The sequence below is a fragment of the Eptatretus burgeri genome, chromosome 7, assembly GCF_056783735.1.
Source record: "Eptatretus burgeri isolate ZD-2024b chromosome 7, Ebu_testis_v1, whole genome shotgun sequence".
Taxonomy (NCBI): domain Eukaryota; kingdom Metazoa; phylum Chordata; class Myxini; order Myxiniformes; family Myxinidae; genus Eptatretus; species Eptatretus burgeri.
The window spans coordinates 22,616,451-22,640,642 of record NC_140967.1 but is presented as its reverse complement, the minus strand read 5'-3'; the positions used below and the strand labels follow the sequence as shown (position 1 = coordinate 22,640,642).

Here is a 24,192-nt window from a genome sequence, read left to right as displayed (position 1 = left end):
TGTGTGTGTGCGCGCGTCTGTGTCTGTGTCTGTGGCCCCATCTGATAAGTAGAAACTGTTTAGTGCCTGTGTTCCTTGTACATTATTTGCCTTGCTATATTCAGATAACTCTGCCCTTAAGTGCTCCCCTCATTCCCCAATTATTGTTTTAAATAAATTCCCCTTTTGTTGAATGTACCAGCTAGTCCTTGTCCTTTCTATCCTTGGTTTGCCGCGCTGCGAACGGGAATTAGGAGGCCTCATTGTTGCCAGAGTCATGCAATCGGCCAGGCAGGATTCTGGTACTCTCCACTCGGGGTACGCCTCAGTAACGGCCCGGATCGCGCAGATCCTGCCGAGGGTGAATTTCCCCAGTAGTTTGTACGACGTAGGTATATTGAAATTGACCCTATCCCACGTGGTCGACCTATTGGCGATCTTCGGTCCAATAAGGGACCCGTGACCTTTGATTTATCTGAAAGGTACGACCGAAATTCCGGGTGTTCGGTGGAGCTGACTCTCCGTTGGAGACTCTCGACAACAATATCACCCACTGCTACAGATTGGGACACTATTTTCCAAGATGACCACTGGAGTCAAAGGACTTCAACACAATGGCCTCAAAATATGAAGACGCAAGGGTGCATGACCTGTTGCTTTCCAAACAAAGGAAAGTTGACTCGCTAACATTATTTGAAAGATATTTTGGAAATGCACAACTGACGATACTCCATTCTTGGTGTTGCCACAGCCTTACCTTATCGAAAGCATTTTCAAGACAATTCCCTCTTTCATTCAAGTCCAAGCTCTGTGCATCTCACTCCATTCCCATTCCACAGCCCGATGGGATAATAAGGTCACCTAATCCCAACCCTTAATCGATTAATTATCACCCTATGCAAAGTAAACTACATTATTAGAGCTGGCATCACAAACCACAACACTGATGCAGCATAAATTTAAATAAAGTGGAACAGTTCCTGGAACAGGATGCCAATGTGACCTTTTACTTTACCCTCAAGAACGAAATGTACAACACTCGTTTGCTCAATCATGAGACATGAACTTCAACAAAACATCTTCTCCAAACAATCAAAACAAGGATTGCTGAATAAAATACACGAAGAGTACTGCATACAGCTATTACTAAGCTTGCATGGATATTGCAGTGGGCAGGTTGAGTGTGACAAGGACGAATCGATTTGGTTGACGTCCAGATGCAAATCTGGCCCATCAGTGGGATACAAAGCATACCTACCAAGAGATCTCGAGTGCTGTTCCAGTTAGAAACGTTTTCTTCAGCAGAAATGATGTGGCTAAATAATACTTTTTGACAAGTGTGACTACACTTCAGGCCAGCCCTAAATGTAATAATGTTAGTAAGTCAGGTATAAGCACTTGCCATCGAGCTAAGTTTGGTTTATGATCGCCTCGAAGATAAACTGTCACCCTGGTGTTTCACATACAGGGCTATGCATCAGCGTGTGCACGATCTGAAGGACGATGTCGGAAGAGCATTCCACCAGCATTGGTCATCGGTGGATGTTAAAGATGCTATAGTGCCTTTTCGGAGTATGCGAGTGATCACTAGAGCCCTGAACAAATTACAAATTTCTGCACCAACTCCTGGTAAGGGCAACAGCAAACCACAAAGCACAACCTTTGTCAAGACACTGCTTCAACAACACCACTGCTCAGCAAATACTTTGGGATGATCATGATGAATCTTAGCTTGACTGCAATTAAAATCAACATCACAGAACATTACCTTAACAAATCCACCTTTCAACCACTCGTCATCCTTCACAGCTTCGTACACAGTCACATTGCCATCACTGTTGCAAACGCCAGCATGTGTAGCATCAGGATACTGGGTAGATGAGTGGTTTCCCCAAATTGTCACATTCTTCACTGCTTTGCAGGACAACCCAAGCCGTACAGCAATCTGCCAGTGGGAAACAAACATCAAATGTCACAGGATTGACTATTTATCTAAAAAAATTCTTGTACACAAAAAAAAAATAATGCTTTAATTGAACAGTAATCAATTTGTTATAACATTTTAAAAGTTAAAACCTGTTGGTCACTGCCGGCTTATCACGACGCAATGAGCGCAAGCGTTTTTTTTGTTTTTTTTTACCAACAATAGTCCGAAAAAGTGGAAGAATGAATCGCTGGTCATGGCAGCCATTTAATCTCAAGTTTCAGGAAATGCAATGGCTTGCAAAGTCGTGGACTTGAGCAGGGATTTGCCTGGAATGTTTTCCTTTTTGCCTCAAGAATTTAATTTTTATGTCTCCGGTGACATGTTTTCCTGTTGTCCATCCATACAAATTGTTTTCTTTGCAACTGCTGATCCAATCGACAAGAAATTGACCATAGGTGACTAATCATACAGAATTTTTTTAATAATAATGTCATAGGCCACGTGGGGTGGCAGCTATGTGGGAAAAAACCGCAGGGGAAGGGAAAATTAAAAATAAATAAACAAGCAGTCATAGACTGGTACTTACGAAATCGTCAACTTGACCTCTGACCTTGTCTAATAAAAGCTGTCTCGAGAGAAGCTAGCAACGCAAACCAGAAGTTTCTACGATGATTCTGTACCAAACCATCAAAAATCGAATGTTTGACCTCACTGTGACCTTCACCTTTGACCAAAATCTAATCAGCACTAGCCATCACCCTCCTGAATCACGTGGTGTAATTTGACATTGGTTGCTTCTTCCGTTCGAGTTATCGTGCCTACATACAAACACACAAACAGATGACTGAAGTCAGATTTCACGAGTAATAAAAATTAAAATTAAAAAAAAAACTGCACCTTCATCTCCAAAACCACACCATGGAAACAAAAAATAAAAAATAAAACAAAAATGTTTTAAAAATTAGAACTTGGCATCTCGCAACGACTTTGCATAGGGAATAAGTGTGATTTGACTGCAGAATAAGTGAAGTGGTATCCCGGTCAAAATGGGACATAATGTGCCGATAAGACATCAGTACGAGCCACCACACCAGTTGGAGGACTCCAAAATTGGCTGCTATTAGGCCCCACATCCAGCCTTTCTTTTTTGTCGTTGTAGTGACTGGGCTGCAAGCATAATTGCTTGCATACTGCCATCTACTGAGGTTACTTTTGCACTTCACATTGGGTCAATTTGATGGCATTTATGGTTAATTATGATGGGGTGTTTTCACATTGTGTATGATTGGCCACATGTCAGGGGCCACACTTGAGGCCACCAGTGGCTTGCAGACCACGCAATGAACAGGAGGTTAAACGGTTTCAAAGAAATCATCATGAAATATTATTTCTTTAAAAGCAACGTGGCTGCCACATTTGACTGATGAGGTCATTGTTATATAAAATATTTGCAGCAACAGCAGTGGTTCATCACGACAAAATCTCGCATCGAAAGGCAAAGCAGTTTCAGAGAAATAATATATAAATCTAAAAAGTTTGATTGACTCAGCATGGGGAATATTAGTTTAAAATTTCAACTTCGATCACATTGTCTCACAGCTATGTTGGACAAAAAGCCTTATTCGATCAACTGTAACTCACTGTCTCTCTGAAATGACAGTCTCTTCCCCCATCCAAAACCACAATCTTTTCTACTCCCGTTAATCCACCCCAAACCCACCTCCTTCAAATTCCCCACCATGTAAGGTCCTGAAAGTCCCTGTGGTGTCCATCTTGTATACCCCATATTCCCATCCCTCTCCCTTCCACAGATTTAGTCTGTTCCCCACCGCTTTGTCTTTCCTCTCCTGCCCCCCTCCCTTGGTTATGCGTTGTGTGCAAGCTCTCATTCGAGCCTCGACAGTGTATACAAAAAAAATAAATAACACAAAACTCCAATGGTATGATCGGCGACCCATTCTGAATTTGATTTCATAAAAGAGGACGTCTTGGGTCAGGTGTCCGACTGAAGTGGGGTTTTGAAGCAGCACATTTATTTTTTCTTTGACAGAAATTGACATTTCTGCCACAGATGCGACGACTTATGGAGAATGTTTTTGTGACACCGATGACATCATAGGTCACATGGTGTGGCAGGCATTTGGGGGGGGGGAGGAAGAAAGGAAAACTTTGGACCTCTATCTCTGAAACCGCTCCATGGAAGAAATTGAAACTTGGCACACATGAAGTACTCCCCATGGGAAATGAGCAATTTTTTTTTTTTATGTCATATGTAGCTTCATTATAAAGTCATAATTGCACATGTCAAACACTTTATCCGATTAGGATGAAAAATTTTGAGGGTCATCGAGCTAAATTGTAATTTGCAAGAATTTTTTTTTTTTTTTGTTATGACCATCGTTCAGCAGCCAGATGGTTTTTAACATAAAACCTTCAAAAATATTCTTCTCTGTAACAGCTGAACAGATAGAGGTGAAACTTTACACGTATGATCGCCTACCCATGAGGAACAAAAGGTGGTGACGTTGCACCTACGATGTCATACGGCACATGGTTTGGCAGCTATGATTTTTTTGAAGAACAAACATTTTGAATTCTTCTTCTCCAGATCAAAGGGAAACTTCACTTTCATGTTTTCAAAGCTTTGGAGATACCAGGGTGTTCACAAATAGTGAATACATCACATGGTCTGGCAGCCATGTTAGATAAAACAAAATGTAAAATAAAATAAATAAATTTTAAAAAAATTTCTCTTGAACCCCTTCATCACAAGCGGTCAAACACCAGTTATGATTGACTGGACATGTGGAATACATGTTTAAAATTCAACCTCATTGGACGCATAGTCTGGCCACCAGAATTATTTAATATTTTAAATCTGGGTTCAGGGATTCAAATCAAAGTTAATACAAGTATGTATAACAATGTAATGTGGGCAGATGTAGAGCTGGCGATGTTGTGATGAAGATTTTCGTTCTCGCTTTGTATTTCCTGGGTTTTGCCAAACCAATGCATTTTAGTTACAACTGAAAATAAGATACTTAAAACAATGAAGTGCACAACGAAGAAAAATAAAAAATGCCGGTATCTCGTTTTTCTGGAGAGCATCAACTGGTTTGTTTCAAGACTGCTGCTTCACTACAAATTTAGTTATCGCCGATACCATCAATTGGGATTTTCTGGGTTCATTCGTTCCATTTCCTCTCAAGTTGGAGACCCATGTATTCGATCCCAACAATCCTTTAAAAGTTTTGGAAGCTGTGCAGAAATAGTTTGGAATTGGTTGCTTTTGTGGCCCTTCACATCACGGCTATTTTTACAATGGATGAAAAAAATTAAAAATAATTCTTCATGAAGATATGTTAACTGCCACAGGAAGCAAGGAGAAGCTGACATTTCTGGCATTCACCTTTTGTCATAGAAAGAGATGGTTGTTGGGTGGATCGTCAATGGATCATTGGATCTGGATTGAGAATGACTCTGTAGAGCGCATACCTTCACCAAGTTGCAGTTTGTTTTGTATTCCACTGACAGGCCGGATATGAAACAAAATCTAATTGGCTTGTTCTGGTCACCGAACCAACTGGTCTATTTTTGAAATATTATGCTACATATTGTTTTCGCCCACCCCATCTCTCAAAAGTGAAGAATCACTTATTTTATTCTTGTGTTCAGATATTCACCAAAATCGAATCAATTTGTCCTTGTCACACACCCAAACTGTCCACCAAATTTTGTCCAAATCCATCTACAACTTAAGATATCCTACTCACAGAGGGACAGACAGGGGTGAAAGCACAACATCCATCCAGCTTCCTTTCTTAGTGGAGGTAGTAACAATCATAACTAGAGGGGGAGCACTCGGTAGAGTGCAAAACCTCCGCCACCAATACTGCTGGGTCACTCAAGTGAACCTGATATCCTATTCAATCAATTTGACGTAAACAGTGCTCAGAGTTATAGTTTGCAACTTTCCCTTTTACATCCTCAATTCATGAGTCATAACTAGATTCCTTGAGACAAATTGATTTTACGTGGGTATATCCACCTGAAGTTCCAAAATCAGCCGCAATTATAATTTTGGCATGTTTTTTTTGTTGGAAATCACTTATAACATGTAGAAATGCAAAAACAAAAATTCAAATATTTTTTTCAAAATGGCCACCATAGCGGCCATATTGGACTTTGGACAGAGTCCAAAATCTAATGGCATGATCCTTGGACCATACCTAATCCCCCACCAAGTTTCGTCGAAATCAGTCAAGGAGTTTTTCCGCAATACTGTTCACAAACAAACAAACAGGGGTAAAAACAGTAACCTCCGTCCATCTTTGATAGCGGAGGTTAATAAAAATTAAAATCCCAGAAGGAATACTTGCAGCAGCCATACTAGTTTGGAAATCAAAATATATATTTAAAACTAGTAAATACCCACTGGAAATGACTGAAGAAAGAAGCTGAGCTGTGCAACAAAGTAATTATTTGAGAGCTTCAGGTATGCTTTATTGGACAAAAATAAATAAATAAATAAATAAATAAATGAAAAACACAGAAGTGCACTCTTCAACGTCGCCAGATATGCCTTCGCCCACATCATTACACACACTTGAACCAAGTTTGATTTAAATCCCTGAACCCAGATACAAAATATTGTTACGAATTTGGGAATTCGATTGCACACAACATACAGGTTCCTTCAGTCAGCAATGTCGACAAGTGCTTGTTCCCGAGATAGCTCACCTTCCATTGTTTAAGTGTTCAGAAAACGATTAGATGCACTGCAGATCGATTTAATAGTTAGGGAACGAACAATGGAGACATCCCTCCCCCTCTTCTGCGAAGAGGAAGAATATTGCCGTCCCATGACTCAACAACTCCCTCCCACCCGTGGTTGAGCGAGGGGGGGGTGGAGCACGAGGGCACGAGTCACGCCGGGATAAGGATAAGGACGAGATCCTTTCTTTGTTCTGGGCAGTAAGCTTTTTGCCTCGGCAGAGTGGTCGTTGAGCAAACCTTCGGGTCCTGTTTGGCTTGGGTTAGGGTCGAGGCCTGCGCAAGCTTTTTTGCTTCGGCTGGCTCAGTGAGCTTTGGCTGAGGCCTGGTTCGGGAGGAGGCTGTTTGGAGGCTCTTTGCTTTGACGGTTCCGTGAGCTTCGGCTTCTGCTTGGCTCGGGAGAGCTTTTTGCTTCAAGCTGCCCTGTTTGGAAGGAAGTTAAGCCGGTCACTCGGCTCGAGCTGCGAGTGGTGGCTTCTTCTTCTTGGTTCATGGAGCTCTTTGTTCTCAATTTTGGTTCCCGGCTTGGTGCGACTCATCGACCTCTTCGTGGAGGTGGTTCCTCGGGGAAGCGACGCATCGACGGGAAGGATCGGTGTCTCGACTCACCAGCACGTGTTGAGAAGCGCAGGAGGATTCGTTGGAGCTCGGGAGGGATCGCGGCTCGGCGATTGGATCCAGCTCGCTCTCGCTGGAGCCTGGGTCCGAACAACTTGAAGACCACACGAGGTGGAGAGGTTCGAGATAGGTTCTGAGTTTCAGCTCACCTGTCCTCAGAGCTGGAGCTGGTTATTAAAGGCCTCTGCCACCATTTCTTGGGTGTGTGTGTGCGTACGTGTGTCCGTGGGCCCATCTAATAAGTAGGAACTGCTGTTAAGTGCAAGTGACTGTACATAATAAGTAGACGGTTGTAGTTCTTTTGTTGCTTGTATATGTGCATACCTGTTTTGCCTTGTTTAATTGCATACATGCTTTATTATAATAAATATCCTTGTGTGAATGTAAACCTGTTCATTGCGTCCATTCCCTCATTGAACTGCCCCATCTTGCACTCAGAATATAGTTGGTTTTTAAATAGCCGGTAAAGTGACCGGGTCCGGCGAAAATACCCGCTCGGTTATCCCAGAACGTAACGGACCGCTTAAGCGGTTCGTGTCCAAGCAGGGCTTCGCTGAGGTACGGTCCCTCGGTAGGTTAACCGCGCGGGTACTTGGGTATATCGATATTTGGCGATTGACCCTATTTCGCCCGGGTAGAATACGGACTGGGCCGTGGTGGGATTAGAAAACCCATCTGTGACTGGTTTCTGGCGTTGTTCCAGAAAGTCACGACTGGATTGTCTGTTTGGTGGGCGAAGCGACCGCTATTGGTTAGACACGGTCGTTTGTGTGCTGTATCACGTGATTGGGTTTTCGTATATCATGACTCGCCCGCTAGGGGTGGCAGTGATGTACATTCGGACGCGCAATAAAGAGAAGTTACTGCTACGCTCTCGCCCTCCATGTTCCGCTGCACCGCGGACACCACAGTTTGCACGCCGACAGGCGGGAATTCTACAACACTGGTGTCAGGACGTGGGGTACAGATCCTCCTGCCTCCAACTAAATTAACGGGAATCGAATCAGGGGTGTGTAAAGCGACCCTCAATTCCCACCAAAATAAGAGCTTTAAATTATTTCTGAGAAACAAGATGGCGGTTCAAAGTGAACGGGTGCAGGGTGTATTAAGAATGTTTGAATGTAGGATCCATGGCCCCGGACGGTTCTTATTATTATCACCCCACCACTAATGGTAATCAGTGGGGCCGCTCACCCAATACTGAGCACGAACTTTGCCGGCAAAATAGCAGCGCTGCCGCATCTCAGCGCAGCACGGAGCGGGCTGCTATAATTAGCACAGGGAACGGCACGATACGAGGCAGGGCTCCCAACCAACGATTGAAACCACATGATCATGGCAGGCGAGGCTGACGGACATTGGCGGGCTTTGGGCACAAAACAGAGAAATATCTGGGAAAAACTAAAAGAAAACGGTGAGAGAACGAATGAAAGGAGATAAGAGAGCAAGCATGCAAAAGAAGTGCGGAGAGCGAACTGAAGAAAAGAAAAGAGGAGCAAATTAGTAACTTCCAGGATAGAAAGAAATTAGAAGAAGAATGGAAAACGAAGCTGGAAAAGGAAAAACGGAAACACGATGTGGAATTGAAACTACTGAAGGAAGAGGTAAGAATAGGCAATCGGAAAAGTGAAAGCCTGGAACAGGAGGTAAAAAGAGGAAAGAATTGGTTCAAAATTAGCAAGGAATTCGGTGAGGGAATGGATGAAATGAGGAAGAAAGAATGTGAAAGGTGTGGAGATGAGGACGGAATTAGAAAAGAAAGCTTCTGAGTTACTGAAACACCAAAACAGAGAGAGAGAATTACAAAACGAACTGAGGGTGTCAAGAGGAAAGAACAAGAACAGAGAATGAAACGCTAAGGAAGCACACTGTGCAGATCGAACAGTAAGAAGCCAAAGCAAGGTTGCAGTGTGAGGAGGTGAGAGAGGAATAAGAAAGAAAAGCTTCAGAACTACAGCAACACCAAAGCAGAGAGAGGGAATTACAAAACGAGCTGAGGATGTTGAGGGAAGAAAGAACGACAGCAGAGAATGAAGTTAAGGAACCACACTGTGCAGATCGAACAGCTGGAAGCCAAGGCCAGATTAAAGAAGGAGATGCAAGAAAGAAGAATGAAAGAAGAACGAATAAGACAGGAGAAGGAAATAACGAGATTGCAAAATGAGGAACAAGAGAGACAGTGGAATAAAAAACAAAAAGTATGAATTTGAGGTTGACCAATTGAAAGAAAAAGCAAGGTTGGAGTACGAGGAGATCGTGACAGAACAAGGAATGAAACAGGAAAGGGAGATTAACCAATTGAGGGAAACCATGAGATTGGAGAAGGAGGAACAAGAGAGACAGTGTAATAAGAAACAGACAGAAGAACGAATGAAACAGGAAAGGGAGATCAACAAAATGAAAAACGATGAGATTGGAGAATGAAGAACATGAGACGGTGGGGTAGAAAACAAAAACAATACGAGTTCGAAATTAACCAACTCAAGGAAACAGCAAAATTGAGTCCACGGAGATGGAAAAGCTCTGGAAAGAAAATGAACAACGAAAGAGGCTCAGAGAAGAACGACTCAAATGGGAAGGAAAATGGAGTGAGGAAGAAAAGGAAATAATAAAGGAGGTAGTGGTGACGAGAGAGACACGGGAGATAGAGGAGAGAGGGGGTGAAGTGGACGACACAAAGGATGAACACACACACATGGAGGTAGTGAGGGACAATGGGGTTGAGCTTGAGGAATGTGTTGGGACCCAATGCAAGCAGCAGGATGGCCTCCTTCAGGAATGAGAGGAGGGACTGTGCCCCCTTGAGGCGGATCGCGACCAGGTGAGTCCGGTCGAGCTTTGCGAGTTCGAGGGGGCGAGTGCTGTGAATGGGTGCACACGGACCTTGGAGGGGGGGTATGGAGATCCCGGGAGCACTTGAGGTAGCGCAAGTCACCAGCATGCTCGTCCCGGTGTGTGTGGTTAAGAGTGTGGCGAAATGCGTGCTGGAAAGCACGCATTGTGTGAGTAGTATGGTGTGTGTGAGTGAAAGGCGATGTGTGAGAGAGACCGTGTGTGTGAGTTGGCGGTATGAGAGGGAGATGGCGGTTCGCATGCAGGAGACCGCAACCCAGAGATGCCAACTTTTGGAAATCAGAATTAGGGAGGATTTTCAACCGACACCAAATTATGTGCGCGAAGCGCACATCTCGAGCGCGGAGCGCTTGACCCTTGCGCCGGGGTCCATGGCCCGCCTTAGGGCCCTGGAAGCTCTGGGGTTCTAGACGCTCTCTAGTGCCCTCTGAGCCCTATTTTGGAGCATTTAACATGTTAAGAATTCCCACTTTTTGAACAAAAAAAGGGGAAAATTGTGCACTTTTTAATGTTACATGTATGTTAATATTAGTAAGTTAAGGGACAATGAAAGATTAACAAAAAGCACAAAAGCAGCAATATTTTTCTTACCTTACTGGCTGGTACTACTGCTGCTTGCTTTTTCCATGGCAGCTTTGCTGAGTGACAGCTGTGTGGCTCTTTTAGCCCTTCTGATTATGTCTTTGCTGTATTCTCTCTGGTAGCAAGGGGTGCTACGAGGTAGTTTTTCAATTAAGAGAGCTTCCAGGGTTTTGACACTCAAATTGGGACGAAATTCAGTATGATTCTTCCGTACAAGACTGAGTGTCCGCTCACATGATGCGTTCGAATGAGGAATGACCAAGATTCCCTTCATCACTTTGCTCAAATTGGGATACTTCTTGGCACCAGTGCAGGGATCTGTGAGCTGTGAAATCCGATGCAACTGCTCATCCACTCTCACTGTCTCAGTAGCAATTGTAGCTATGGAGGCGTCTGCCTGGTAGTGAGCGAATTCACTCTCAAGACTGTCTATGTCACTATCACCGCCACTGAACAGACAGGGGAATTTCTTGATGAAAAACTCCACACAGTCAAACCCCACTTCTTGGTGTAGCTTAACATCCAGCACCTGAGCATGCTTGGCTAATTCATCATCTAGCGGCCAGGTTTTGAAGATGTAATTGCAGGCTTTCACATAATATGAGCGAACTGCACTGAAGAAACCTTGGATGTCTGACTCACTCAGAGTGAAGGTGGATTTCTTGAGACTCCTTTGTTCCCTTATATACAGTTTGGCATCGTTCCCAATCATGAGGTCCTCATCATTCTTCTGATGATTTCTGTCAGAGAAGGGTACATTTACCAGAGCAACCGATGACACCGATGGTTTCAAAAACCGTACGAAGATATCTTTCAGAAGACCATTCAATTCAGAAGACCAGAAGACCAAGATCAGGAGATGAATACAGGGTTCGTCTCTTTGGAGCAGAAGATTCCCCTTCTCAAAAAGCTTGTTAGCATATCGAAGGAAGAAACAATAGAGTTTTGTTTGTGGAGACAAGAACATCCTGTTGACACGTTTTTCTCTAGATTCCTGCACAGTGTTTGAGGAAGATGCGCTTTAGTTGTAGAACTCGTAGTACACTTAGCCGCAGGGCGATCACACTTGCGTTTACTGCCAGCAGAAGAGGTCAGACTCGTAGTACCAGATCCAATTTTACGTTTGAGGAGAGAGCTTGAGGTAGGTGCAGCCAAGGAAAAAGACCTCCGATTCGAAGGTTTTGCTGAGCTTCTATCAAGTGATTTGGCAAAAGCAGAACTTAACTTGGGTCCTTCTTTGCCTGTAGATGGGACTATCACAGTCTTTCTCGACTCTGAAGGGATCTGCTTTGTAGATGAACGTGATGAAGGGCCGGTGATGCTACCTGCTCTCAGCATTGGTTTTGGTGCTGTCCCTGCTGTCTTCTTCGCAGCAGATACTGCAGTGGTAGTGGTGAATGCTGCTCCACCAGTGCTTGATCCTGCAGTGCCAGTACTGGCAGTAGATACAGTGCCGTCCTTCTTGCTCGTTGTTAGAGTCTTGGCTACAGTTGGTTGCATTTTTCTTCGGACTTCTTCTTTGAAGAAGAGGCGAAGTGGCTCCCACTGTTCAATCAGCCTGTCTAGGCACTGACCAAGGGACAGCCACCTTGTTGCGACATGCTTCAGAATCTTGTGTGTCGGGGCATCACAGAGTTCTTGCAGTGCTTTCACTCCTTTGACGCGTTTACTACTTTTGTCCAAGTAGTAGTAAATATCGATGAGAAAGTCATCTAATTCAATGGGTAAGGCCTGAGCCGCCTTCTTGGCCGTATTGTGCATCATATGGCAAGGGCATCCCATGATGTAGCACTCTGGATTTTGTTTGTGGATATAAGCAGCGACTCCTTTGTGCTTGCCCACCATGACAGAGGCATTATCAGCACAAAAGGAAACACAATTTCCCCACGGAATTTTCCTGTCACTGAACTCATGATCAAGCAGTTTGAAAATGTTTTCTCCAGTGGAATCTTGTTTGCACGCAGGCAAACTTAGCAAACCTTGCTTCACAATCCCAGCACTGTTGTCATAGTACGAAATCAGGACAGGATATAGCTGGGCCTCACCACTGTCATTGCTACCGTCTGTAGCTAGGCTAAATGGAGCTAGTCTAGCAATATCGGCAATAGATGAAGCAGTAACATTTGACAACTCACCAATTACACTGGTCAACAACAAATTTGTTGTCTGCATTTTTTAAGCTGATTTAGGACGAATCTGATACGCTGAATCCAAAACTCACATTAGTTTTGTTCAATCAGGTCAAGTTTTTGAGATATGGCCACATGTCGTTTTTTACATTTTTGTTCACATGTACACATGTGTGGAGCATTTTAGAAGAAGTTGGTGGGCGTAAAATGTCATGTCAAATAATTGTTTTGATTGGAAATAATTATTTTAATGACAAGAAGTATTCAGGTACGATAGTTCTCGGTGATTATGTCGAAAAGGGATCAGTTTGAAGTCATAAAACCTCAAAATCTTCCAAAAATTGGTGAGGCAAAGCATAAAGTTCGTGGATCAAAACTAAAGTTAATGGGGCAGATTTTGTAATAATGTGATACAAAAAAGTTGTATTTCTTGAAATAACGAACTCTGAAGAATGTACAATACCTACATGCGCCAATTTATGACATGCGCTTCTGCTCAAGCTTGGAGTGCCACAGTACGAACCCAAAGATTGGAGACTGTTCATTGACAGCAGCAAGCGATCACTGAAATGTGTTCTGCTACACAACGGCAACCAGTTTGCCTCTGTACCCATTGCTCACTCGACTACACTGAAGGAGAAGTATGAAGCGGTGAAGTACGTGCTGGAGAAAATTGGTTATGATCAGCATAAGTGGTTTATTTGTGTTGACCTGAAGATGGTGAACTTTTTGTTGGGACAACAGTCTGGCTTCACCAAGTACCCATGTTTTCTGTGCATGTGGGATCGTAGGGACCGTGCTCAGCATTACACGAAGAAGGACTGGCCTGTGCGGGAGGAATTGGTGCCATGCAAAGAAAGAAACGTCATCAACGACCCTCTGGTGGACAGAGACAGAATACTCTTCCCACCGCTGCACATCAAGCTCGGCTTAATCAAGCAGTTCACCAAGGCTCTGGACAAAGATGGTGACTGCTTCACTTACTTGTGCCAGGCTTTTCCAGGATTGACCATGGAGAAGTTGAAAGCTGGCATCTTTGATGGTTCTCAGATCCGTCAGCTCATCAGAGATCCAGAGTTCAAAAACTCAATGAACGAAGTGGAACTGGAAGCGTGGAATACATTTGTTTTGGTAGTGAAGAACGTTCTTGGCAACAATAAGGCCAGAAACTACGCAGAACTTGTCAACAACATGCTGACTGCTTTCAGAAACCTGGACTGCAACATGAGCATCAAGATGCACTACCTATTTTCACATATGAACCGGTTTCCTGAGAACCTGGGTTCAATGAGTGACGAGCAGGGGGAGAGATTCCATCAGGACATGAAGGAGATGGAGACCAGGTATCAGGGTCGCTGGGACGCAGTCATGATGGCTGACTACTGTTGGAATCTGAAGAGAGACCTCCCTGCCGCTGAACATTCCAGGAGTTCGAAGAAACGGAAGTTCAAGCCCTGAAGTTTGAACAGTGGTGACGCAACATGCAATTTACTTGTACTTACCTTTATCAATGCCCACCATTCAGATGACAGTAATCGATGTTTCTATCATGTAATCAATAAATGTTGTTGGCAAAACATTTTTTTTTCTTAAAAACATGTTTAGGATGATATGTGTTGACAAAAATCAGCTGATAATGCCACAAAAATGTAATTGATTTTGTCACAAGATCTGATTTTTTTCAAATCAACTTAGCACAAAAACCTGACGGAGAGAAACGGATGCCATTTCCTGATTCAGCAGTGCCAGAATACCCTAATTCACTTGTAGAAATCTAGACAACATTCAGAAAGTAAAAAATTGTTGACCAGTGTTCTTTTTTTCTTCTTTGTTCTTGTTCTTTTTTTTTTGTTCTTTTTTTTTTTTTTTTTTTCTTGCTTTTTGTTCTTGTTTTTTTTTTTTTTTTTTTTGTTCTTGCACATCTTGCACATCTTGCAAGTTTTTGTTCTTGCACATCCATACTTTGAAGCAACTTTTGAATCTGGAAACATCTTTTGAAATAGAGGTCCAGCATGATCTGAGACTGATATGGGCAAGTTATGTTCCACAATAAATCCACTAAAGAGAAGTTCCGCTCGGGTAACATCCTCTTCCTCGCTTGTCCCTTGTTTGGTGAAATAATTCAGAAGTGTACCGGTACTCGTGCTCGAAGATCTCTCCTTTGCAATGTCTGTGTGCCGTTTGCTTCCAACGTGCTTCCGAATATCATCGCGACCTCCGTGCTCATCTGAAATATCAACGCTGCATACTGTACAATACGCATGATGAATTCCTCTTTCAGACTTTCGAATACACGGGTATTGGAGACTGTATTCGGTCTTGTACTTCTGAGACCATTTCTTGGTCTTCGTAAGCTTCTTTTCTGCCATTTCGTAATCAACATCGAGGGCTTGAAGCATCGGTAACTTCGAAGTCGATGTTCCACAGCTGCAGCGCGACTCGTAGAACTCTAGCGGCTGTTAAACACCGCACGGTGGTCGCGACCGCCGGGCTGGTACGGGGCCCAGCTGCATGCAGTGAGCGTATCGCATGCATATACACTGTGCATACATACCGCATGCACTGTATTGCACACATACCGCATGCACTAAATCTCAGTGCATGATCGCCTAAGCGAGATCCAGACCCAATGTTTCGCTGCTCCTCATTTGAATTTGCATTTTTTTACGTACAATTTGGTAGCAGCGAACGTTATGGAGTTACCACATGCTATACGTAGCAGACGATGCTTTTCATTCAATTCTCATACTAGTACATTCTGATTAGTGAACAGTGCAAAAATATCAAAATTTCGGGAGGATAAGGATAGTGATCGTAAGGGCGGGAGTTTGGGTGAATTTTCGGAAGCCTCCCGATGAAATCGGGAGGGTTGGCATTGCTGGCAACCGCACGTCCTAGTGTAATGGTGAGGTGTGCGAGCGTCGTGGCACGCAGGAGTGCGAGTGTTGGATGGCGACGACAACTGCGACAGATGAGGAACAAAGGCTGGGTAGCAGCCGTAGTGGTTTTGAGGACCGTTCCGGGTTTGCACGGCAGCGCGCGCGGGGTCCGTGCCGTGCAACGCACAAAGCCGCCACGTGCGCGCCTGCGGGAGTGAAGCCCGGTCCGTAAACGCACGCTGTTGATTAGCCGATCCCACGGACGGACAGAAGGTAGGCTGGATAATGGATTTGGACCGGATGGGTTCTCCAGGCGGGCATGTGTGTGAAGCTCCGATGAGCAGAGCTCATGTGCTCACGTGGGGAACCCCTCGAAATGCGCGGCTTGCTTTTAATACGCAGGGTGACGTCGTGGCTGCATGGTTGAAATCCGGCAGAAGGGAATCCCTGCCAGATGTTACCGTCCAAGAAGGGACGAGGTTCGCGAAGCGCGAGCAGCTGCCATAACGTCACGGAAAAGAGCGCAGGTTGAGAGTTGCCGCGCTAGTGGGCGCACAGAAAAAAATAAGATAAAGAGAAAAGCAAGCCTCACCACTTCGAGTGGACACGAGCCCCAGGCAAGGGGTGGAAGACCCCCCTGTCTCAGGGGGCACAGGAACTACTAGTTAGGAGGATGGGTTAGCGATAGTTCGACCGGCTTCATGGGGCAGGGACAAGGCTTCATGGAGCCCGTGAAATGGATTAGCGAGAGGAATTTCAGTTTAGATTTAGGAAACTGGAATTTTTTTTAATTTTTGGAGACACGGACAGATTGGAAATGTGTAGTGGAGACGTAGCTTAGCTACGCAGAGTAAAAGGAACGTGCATTGAGTTAAGGGATGACGAGGGAGCACGAGTAGCAAGGGGATTTAGTTAGAAGGATGGCAGTGTGGAGTGTTGGTGTGAGTTGCGAAATAGAAAGTGTGTGAGGAAAGTGTGGGACAGTGGGCCCAAGTGTGCGAGTGGAGCGAATGTGGTATGCATGGTGTGAATGACTGGTTGGGGGGGGAGAGGAGTGATTCCCACCCAAGTGACCCCAGGGTCAGATTAATGTTAGCTCGTGGGTTATTCAAATTTACTAACAGGAGGTCGTTTTGTTGGTGTCGAGAGAAGGCACGAAACCCATTTGGAGGGGTGCAGGAGTTCATGGACCGACTGGGAGCGTGGCTGTGGAAAGGTGAGTTTTGTTTAGTCGGCACCCCAGACACCGGACGAGTCGGCCAGAGTTGGCCAAGGGTCCAAGAGGGGCCGGGATAGTGTAGTGGGCACGGGCGACCCGTAGCGCCAGAATGCCACGGGGGCAGTGTAGTGGGCACGGGCGACCCTCGGAAAGGGACCCGTGGCATCAACACGCCACGTGGGCATCGGAGGGGGCAATGCCAGAGAGGGCAACCCCCCACATTGTAGGGAGCAGCACGGCTCGGAGGCAGCCTGCGGTCCTGGGGGTGCCATGGTTAGAGTTTGGCAGAGGGGGAGTTCATGCCAGTTGAGCCACGCTGCCCAGCCAGGAAATTGTGCGAGGGCACGTATGAAAATTTGAGGGCAAAGCCCAAATTTATAATGGACACCAACACTGGCGACGGGAATCATGGTTTTTAGAACCGATAGTTTTAAAAGTGTGAGGCGTTTTTGGAAAGCCCCGGGGTAGTTTCAGGTGTAATAAATGTTAGGGTAGTTTGGAGATGTTCCCCTTCGCACAATCCATCCCTTCGCTCGTCATAGGCCACTGGACCCACCTTGGTAGATCGCTGAACTCTGGGGAGGCCATTCTGCGGCTTTGTTGGGCCTCGAGACAGGATGCTCGTCTCTCCCTATTCCCCTCCAGAGAGGTAACGTAGGGGTTGGGAGTAGGCGAGGTGGACATGAAAGGCGAGCCGGACAATGACGATAAAGGGGCTAGGGAGACAATTATTATAGGGAAATAAAAATACTAAAAATAAAGAGGGACAAAATTTTGTTGTGTTTTGTGGCAAATTAAGGGAGTGGGTATGGACAGAGATAGGCAAAGGCGATAGAGAGGGGGGGGGGAACAGTAGGCGAGGTACGAGCCCGCCTTCAGAGCGGCCGGCACCATCGCACTCCCTCCAGACCTGATGGAACAACACCAGAGGCTGGCCAGCTTCACCTGCCGCCTGTTGTGCTGCAGCTGCCTGGACTTGCCTCGCCATGCCTAGTTTGCCTGCCTCTGCCATGACCCCATGCCTGCGAGCCCTTGTTTACGTTTGCCCGTGTCCATCCATCACCATGTGCGCCAAGAACATCCAGTTTTGCAAGGACTGCCCTGCAGGCGGCCCGTGCATCCATCATGCTCATTTGTTTTTGCTAACATCTCCATCCGCTCCCCTGCACCAATGACTTTGTAATGACTTTTACCTTCTCCCCTTTCACAGATCACAAGTCCTGGGCCATGGTTAAGTAATGGATAAGTTGAGTGGAAATTGTGAATACGTGGAACCCCACCTGCATGTTTGTTTTAGCGCCGGCAATTTTAGTGAAGTTGTCCGAATGAGTGAGAGTTTGTTTAGTAAGTTACGCAGCGCATTAGGTTAATTATTTTTGGGGCACGTATAAAGAAATTTCGCACTCAGGGATCCGAAGGGAGAACGCACTCGGGGAAAACTTACACATGCTGGTCACACAAATTTGACGACTCGGGACGAGTCTGTAAAAAAGGGGAGGGGGTAGTGTTACGAATTTGGGAACTCGATTGCACACAACATACAGGTTCCTTTAGTCAGCTATGTCGATAAGTGCTTGTTCCCGAGATAGCTCACCTTCCATTGTTTAAATGCTCAGAAAACGATTAGATGCGCTGCAGATCGATTTAATAGTTAGGGAACGAACAATGGAGACATCCCTCCCCCTCTTCTGCGAAGAGGAAGAATACTGCCGTCCCGTGACTCATGACTCAACAACTCCCTCCCACCTGTGGTTGAGCGGGGGGGGGGGGTGGAGCACGAGGGCACGAGTCACGCCGGGATCGGGGGAAGGGCGGGAGAAGGATAAGGACGAGATCCTTTTTGTTCTGGGCAGTAAGCTTTTTGCCTTGGCAGAGAGTAGTCGTTGAGCAGACCTTCGGGTCCGATTTGGCTTGGGTTCAGGTCAAGGCCTGCGGAAGCTTTTTGCTTCGGCTGGCTCAGTGAGCTTCGGCTGAGGCCTGGTTCGGGAGGAGGCTGTTTGGAGGCTCTTTGCTTTGACGTTTCTGTGAGCTTCGGCTTCTGCTTGGCTCAGGAGACCTTTTTGCTTCAAGCTGCCCTGTTTGGAAGGAAGTTAAGCCGGTCGCTCGGCTCGAGCTGGGAGTGGTGGCTTTTTCTTCTTGGTTCGTGGAGCTCTTTGTTTTCCATTTTGGTTCCCGGCTTGGTGAGACTCATCGACCTCTTCGTGGAGGTGGTTCCTCGGGGAAGCGACGCATCAACGGGAAGGATCGGCGCATCTCCTCACCAGTACGTGTTGAGAAGCGCGGGAGGTGGTTCCTCGGGGAAGCGACGCATCGAGGGGAAGGATCGGCACTTCGCCTCACCAGCACGTGTTGAGAAGCGCAGGAGGATTCGCTGCAGCTCGGGAGGGATCACGGCTCGGCCTTGAAGTTGAAGACCGAACAACTTGAAGACCACACGAGGTGGAGAGGTTCGAGATAGGTTCTGAGTTTCAGCTCACCTGTCCTCAGAGCTGGAGCTGGTTATTAAAGGCCTCTGCCACCATTTCTTGGGTGTGTGTGTGCGTACGTGTGTCCGTGGGCCCGTCGAATAAGTAGGAACTGCTGTTAAGTGCAAGTGACTGTACATAATAAGTAGACTGTTGTAGTTCTTTTGTTGCTTGTATAGATGCATATGAGTTTTGCCTTGTTCAATTGCATACGCGCTTTATTATAATAAATGTCCTTGTGTGAATGTAAACCTGTTAGTTGCGTCCATTCCTCATTGAACTGCCCCATCTTGCACTCGGAATATAGTTGGTTTTTAAATAGCCGGTAAAGTTACCGGGTCCGGCGAGGTCTGGCGATAATACCCGCTTGGTTATCCCAGAACAGAACGGACCGCTTAAGCGGTTCGTGTCCAAGCAGGCCTTCGCCGAGGTACCGTCCCTCAGTCGGTTATCCGCGCAGGTACTTAGGTATATCGATATTCGGCGATTGACCCTATTTCGCGCGGGTAGAATACGGATTGGGCCGTGGTGGGATTAAAAAAAACCCACCCGTGACTGGTTTCTGGCGTTGTTCCATAAAGTCACGACTGGATTGTCCGTTCGGTGGGCGAAGCGACCGCTATTGGTTAGACGCGGTCGTTCGCACGTCGACAGGCGGGAATTTTACAGCAATATTAAATAATTCTGGCTGCCAAACCATGCATCCAATTTGGTTGAAAATTAAAACTCCCCAGACTCGATCATAATTGTGACGATTCACGAGAAAAAATTTAAGATTTTCATTCAATCTAATGCAGCTGTCAGACGATGACCTAATTATTTGTAAACACGATGGTATCCCCAAGATTTGGGGAACATGTCGGTTGTTTCCCCTCTGTGTCAGCTGTTCCAGAAAAGATTATTTTTAAAACGTTTACTCTTCAAAAAAATGAGTAAATCAGAGCTGTCAACACATGTGACCGATGACATGATAGGTGGAGTACTTTTTGTTCCTTATGAAGAGGCGATCATACCTGTAAAGTTTTGCCTCGATCTGTTCAGCAGTTTCAGAAATATATTTGAAGGTTTATTTATTATTTTTTCATGTTAAAAACAATACGGCTGCCAAGCCACATGACTAATGACATCAATTCCCCCCCCCCATACAATTTAGCCCTGGATGACCCTCAATTTGCATTCTCATTGGATAAAGCATTTATCATATGCAATTATGTCACAACGAAGCCACCAAGGACATTAAAAAATAAAATATAAAACTTTCCCATGGGGAGTACTCGACATGTGCCAAGTTTAAATTAATTTTTCCATCGAGCATTTTCAGATATTGAGGTCCAAAGTTTTACCTTTTTTCCCCAACATAGGTGCCACACCACATGACCTACGTCATAATTAGGGCACCCTGTGAGTACAGGGTACCCTATTGTTTTTCTTCTGTTTATTATTACGCATTATTATTATTTTTATTATTATTTTTCCGCCGGCATTTTGCACCCTTTTTCGCTTTAAAAATCATTTTCTCTGGGACACTAAGTCCTATTGACAGGAAATTTTCACCATAGTTTGTATCTTTTTTGATAGCACAATCACGTTATAATTATGACGTCATTGGTCACGTGGTGCGGTCGCCATCTTGAAAAAAGCGATAAACTTTGGACATCTGTATCTCGGAAACCGTGCAATGGAAAAAATTTTCGTTTAATACATTTTACTAAGCTCACTATGGGGAATACGTGTGATTTTTCGTGACGTCATAGGTGAAGCGATATACCGGTGAAAATTCGTCAAGTAGAACGCCATATAGGAAAAAAATCTGAAAAATTTTGAGCGTCATCTACAACAAAATTCGTCAAAAATGTTATTTTTGACGTCATCGATGACGTAATTTGGCCGCCATCTTGTTTTTAAAAAAAAAATCTTCTTCTCCAGAAGGGCTGGACAGATTAAGGCGAAACTTTACAGGTACATTCCCCCTGATGTCCTCTTTCAAGTTTGTTAATACATCACATGGTTTGGCAGCCATCTTGAAAAAACCCTAAAACCTTCAAACATCTTCTTCTCCAGAAGCGCTGGTCCAATCAAGGCGAGATTTCAGAACTATATTCGTGAGATGTATGCGATGCAAGTTTGTTAATTTTGAAGTGATAGGTCACATGGTTTGGCCGCCATGTTGGATTTAAGAAAAATATTAAATAATGTTTTCTCTGGAATTTCATAAGCCATCGAAGCGAAAATTTGCAAGTGCCTTCGTCCCTCAAGTCTGCATACATGGTAAAATATTTTTTACCTCAGAAGTCACATGGTTTGGCGGCCATCTTGGATAGAAAAATAGACCTTATCCGATTTACACGAAACTTCACACACTTGTTCGGGTCGACGATGGAAAGCAGAATTTAAATTTATGATATCCTCGGTCACAAGGTTCGGCAGCCATCTTGGAGTGAAAATGAATAAATTTTAAAAATCTTCTTCTCCAGAAGTGCAAGACAGATTAAGACGAAACTTCACACATATATTCCCCATGAGGTCCTTTCTCAAGTTTGTTAATTTCTTCTTGATCGGTCACATGGTTTGGCGGCCATCTTGAAAAAACCCTAAAACCTTCAAACATCTTCTTCTCCAGAAGCGCTGGTCCAATGAAGGGGAGATTTCAGAACTATATTCGGGACAGGAAGGCAATATAAGTTTTTCGAATTTATAAGTCACACGGTTTGGCCGCCATCTTGGATTTAAGAAAAATATTAAATAATGTTTTCTCTGGAACCGCTGAACCGAACGAATCGAAAATTTGCAATTATCGTCTATGCACGCAAGGTAAAAATTATGACGTCACATGGTTTGGCGGCCATCTTGGATAGAAAAACGCACCTTTACCGATTAACACGAAACTTCAGAAATCTGTTCCAATACCCAGTTTGAAGCAGAATATAAATTTGTGATGTCATAGGTCACATGGTTCGTCAGCCATCTTGGATTGAAAAATAATATCTTAAAACGTCTTTTTCTCTGAAACGACTGAACAGATCCAGGCAAAACTCCACCACTATGACCGACTCTCCATGACGAATAAAAAAGTTCTCACCCCCTTTTGAGGTACGACGCAACGTTTGGCAGCCATAGTGGATTGAAGGAAAAATATTAATTAATGTTTACTCTGGAACTACTGCATCAATAAATGTGAAACATCACCTTTATGGTCGAACAGTCATGCGGAATGAGGGTTTGAAATTTCAACGGGATCGGGCCCAGAGTTTGGCAGCCATGTTGGTTTTAAGAAAAATATTAAATAATGTTTTCTCTGGAACTGCTTAACCTTGCGAAGCGAAAATTTGCACTTATCGTCTCCGATCGTGTTTGCACATGTGGTGAAAATTATGACATCACAAGTCACATGGTTCGGCCGCCATCTTGTATTGAAGGATAAATATTAATTAATGTTTACTCTGGAACCGCTGCTTCTATATATACGAAACTTCACATTTGTAATTTAGCCGACATGCGAAACAAACGTTTAAAATTTCAACCTGATCGGTGACACGGTTTGGCAGCCAGAATTATTTAATTATTTGAATCTGGAAGCCAGTAAGAACGAAATTGAATGCTTTGTGCTGCCCGGTTCGTAACTCGTCTGTTCCGCGCCCTCTCGAAGCAGGCCTGTGTTTGTATCACTATTAAATAATGTTTTCTCTGGCACTGCTTATCCTTTCAATGCGAAAATTGCGACTATGATTTAAGTCTCACGTTGTGTCAAAGGCGGACGGACTGGGTACCCGGTCATCACTGCCAGCAGTTATAAAGTGGCAGTTCTAGTTATCATTGAAACATTCTATCGGAGTATCACCCATCTCATGAAAATTTTATGTCAATTGGATAAGCAGTTAGAGAAAACAAAATTAACAAGGATGGACATATGTACAACCCAAAAACAATGCCACCAGCGACTTCTTCAGCAAAGGCATAAAATATATATATATATATATATATATATATATATATATATATATATATATATATATATATATATATATATATACATCTTCTTCTTCTTCTTTCGGCTGCTCCCGTTAGGGGTCGCCACAGCGGATCATCCGTATGATCCGCATAGTGATTTGGCACATGTTTTACGCCGGATGCCCTTCCTGACGCAACCCTGGTCGCCTCTTATGACACAGGGATACTATATATATATATATATATATATATATATATATATATATATATATATATATATATATATATATATATATATATATATATATATATATATTATATAATATTATATAGCACTTCCTGTTTTAAGCCAGCTTGGAGATTGGCCCAGCTGTGCAAGTGACAAAAAAAAACAAAAACATTTTAATAAAACAAAATCACAAGTGAGGAGGAGGGGGGATTGTGCCAAGCACCTGACCCTGGATACCCCCCCCCACCACCAGCCAATCAGGAAAATTTAGTGGAGATTGGGCCAACCATGTTGTTTTGCTTCTATGATTTTCACACAGACGCACATCTATGCTAAAACACTGATGTTTGGCTGTGCGTCATATCCATATGTGGGTTTCAGAAGGTAGATCAGAGCCTTTCCAGGTATAAAAGTATGTAAATTGCTGTTGGCTTCCATCTCCACACATGGGTTTGTTTCAGGAGATGGACCAGAGACCAACTGGGTCTCAAAGTATTGTGCGTGTGTGTGTCCATCCAAATGGATCTTCGTCAAAATTTTGAGGTTCATCAGTGAGTGTCATGGGAGTTTAAGGCAAAAATTTAAATTAAA

General features: G+C 44.3%; 1 protein-coding gene across 5 annotated transcripts in view; it reads right to left on the bottom strand.

The window, feature by feature from the left end:
* Window positions 1-24,192, bottom strand: part of MDH1 (malate dehydrogenase 1) — a 54,325-nt gene that overhangs the window by 13,053 nt on the left and 17,080 nt on the right. For all 5 annotated transcript variants that reach the window (XM_085887693.1, XM_085887694.1, XM_085887691.1 and 2 more), the window contains one exon: window positions 1,748-1,924. In XM_085887693.1, the coding sequence (XP_085743819.1) occupies window positions 1,748-1,924 (177 nt within the window). The remainder of the gene's footprint in view (window positions 1-1,747; window positions 1,925-24,192) is intronic.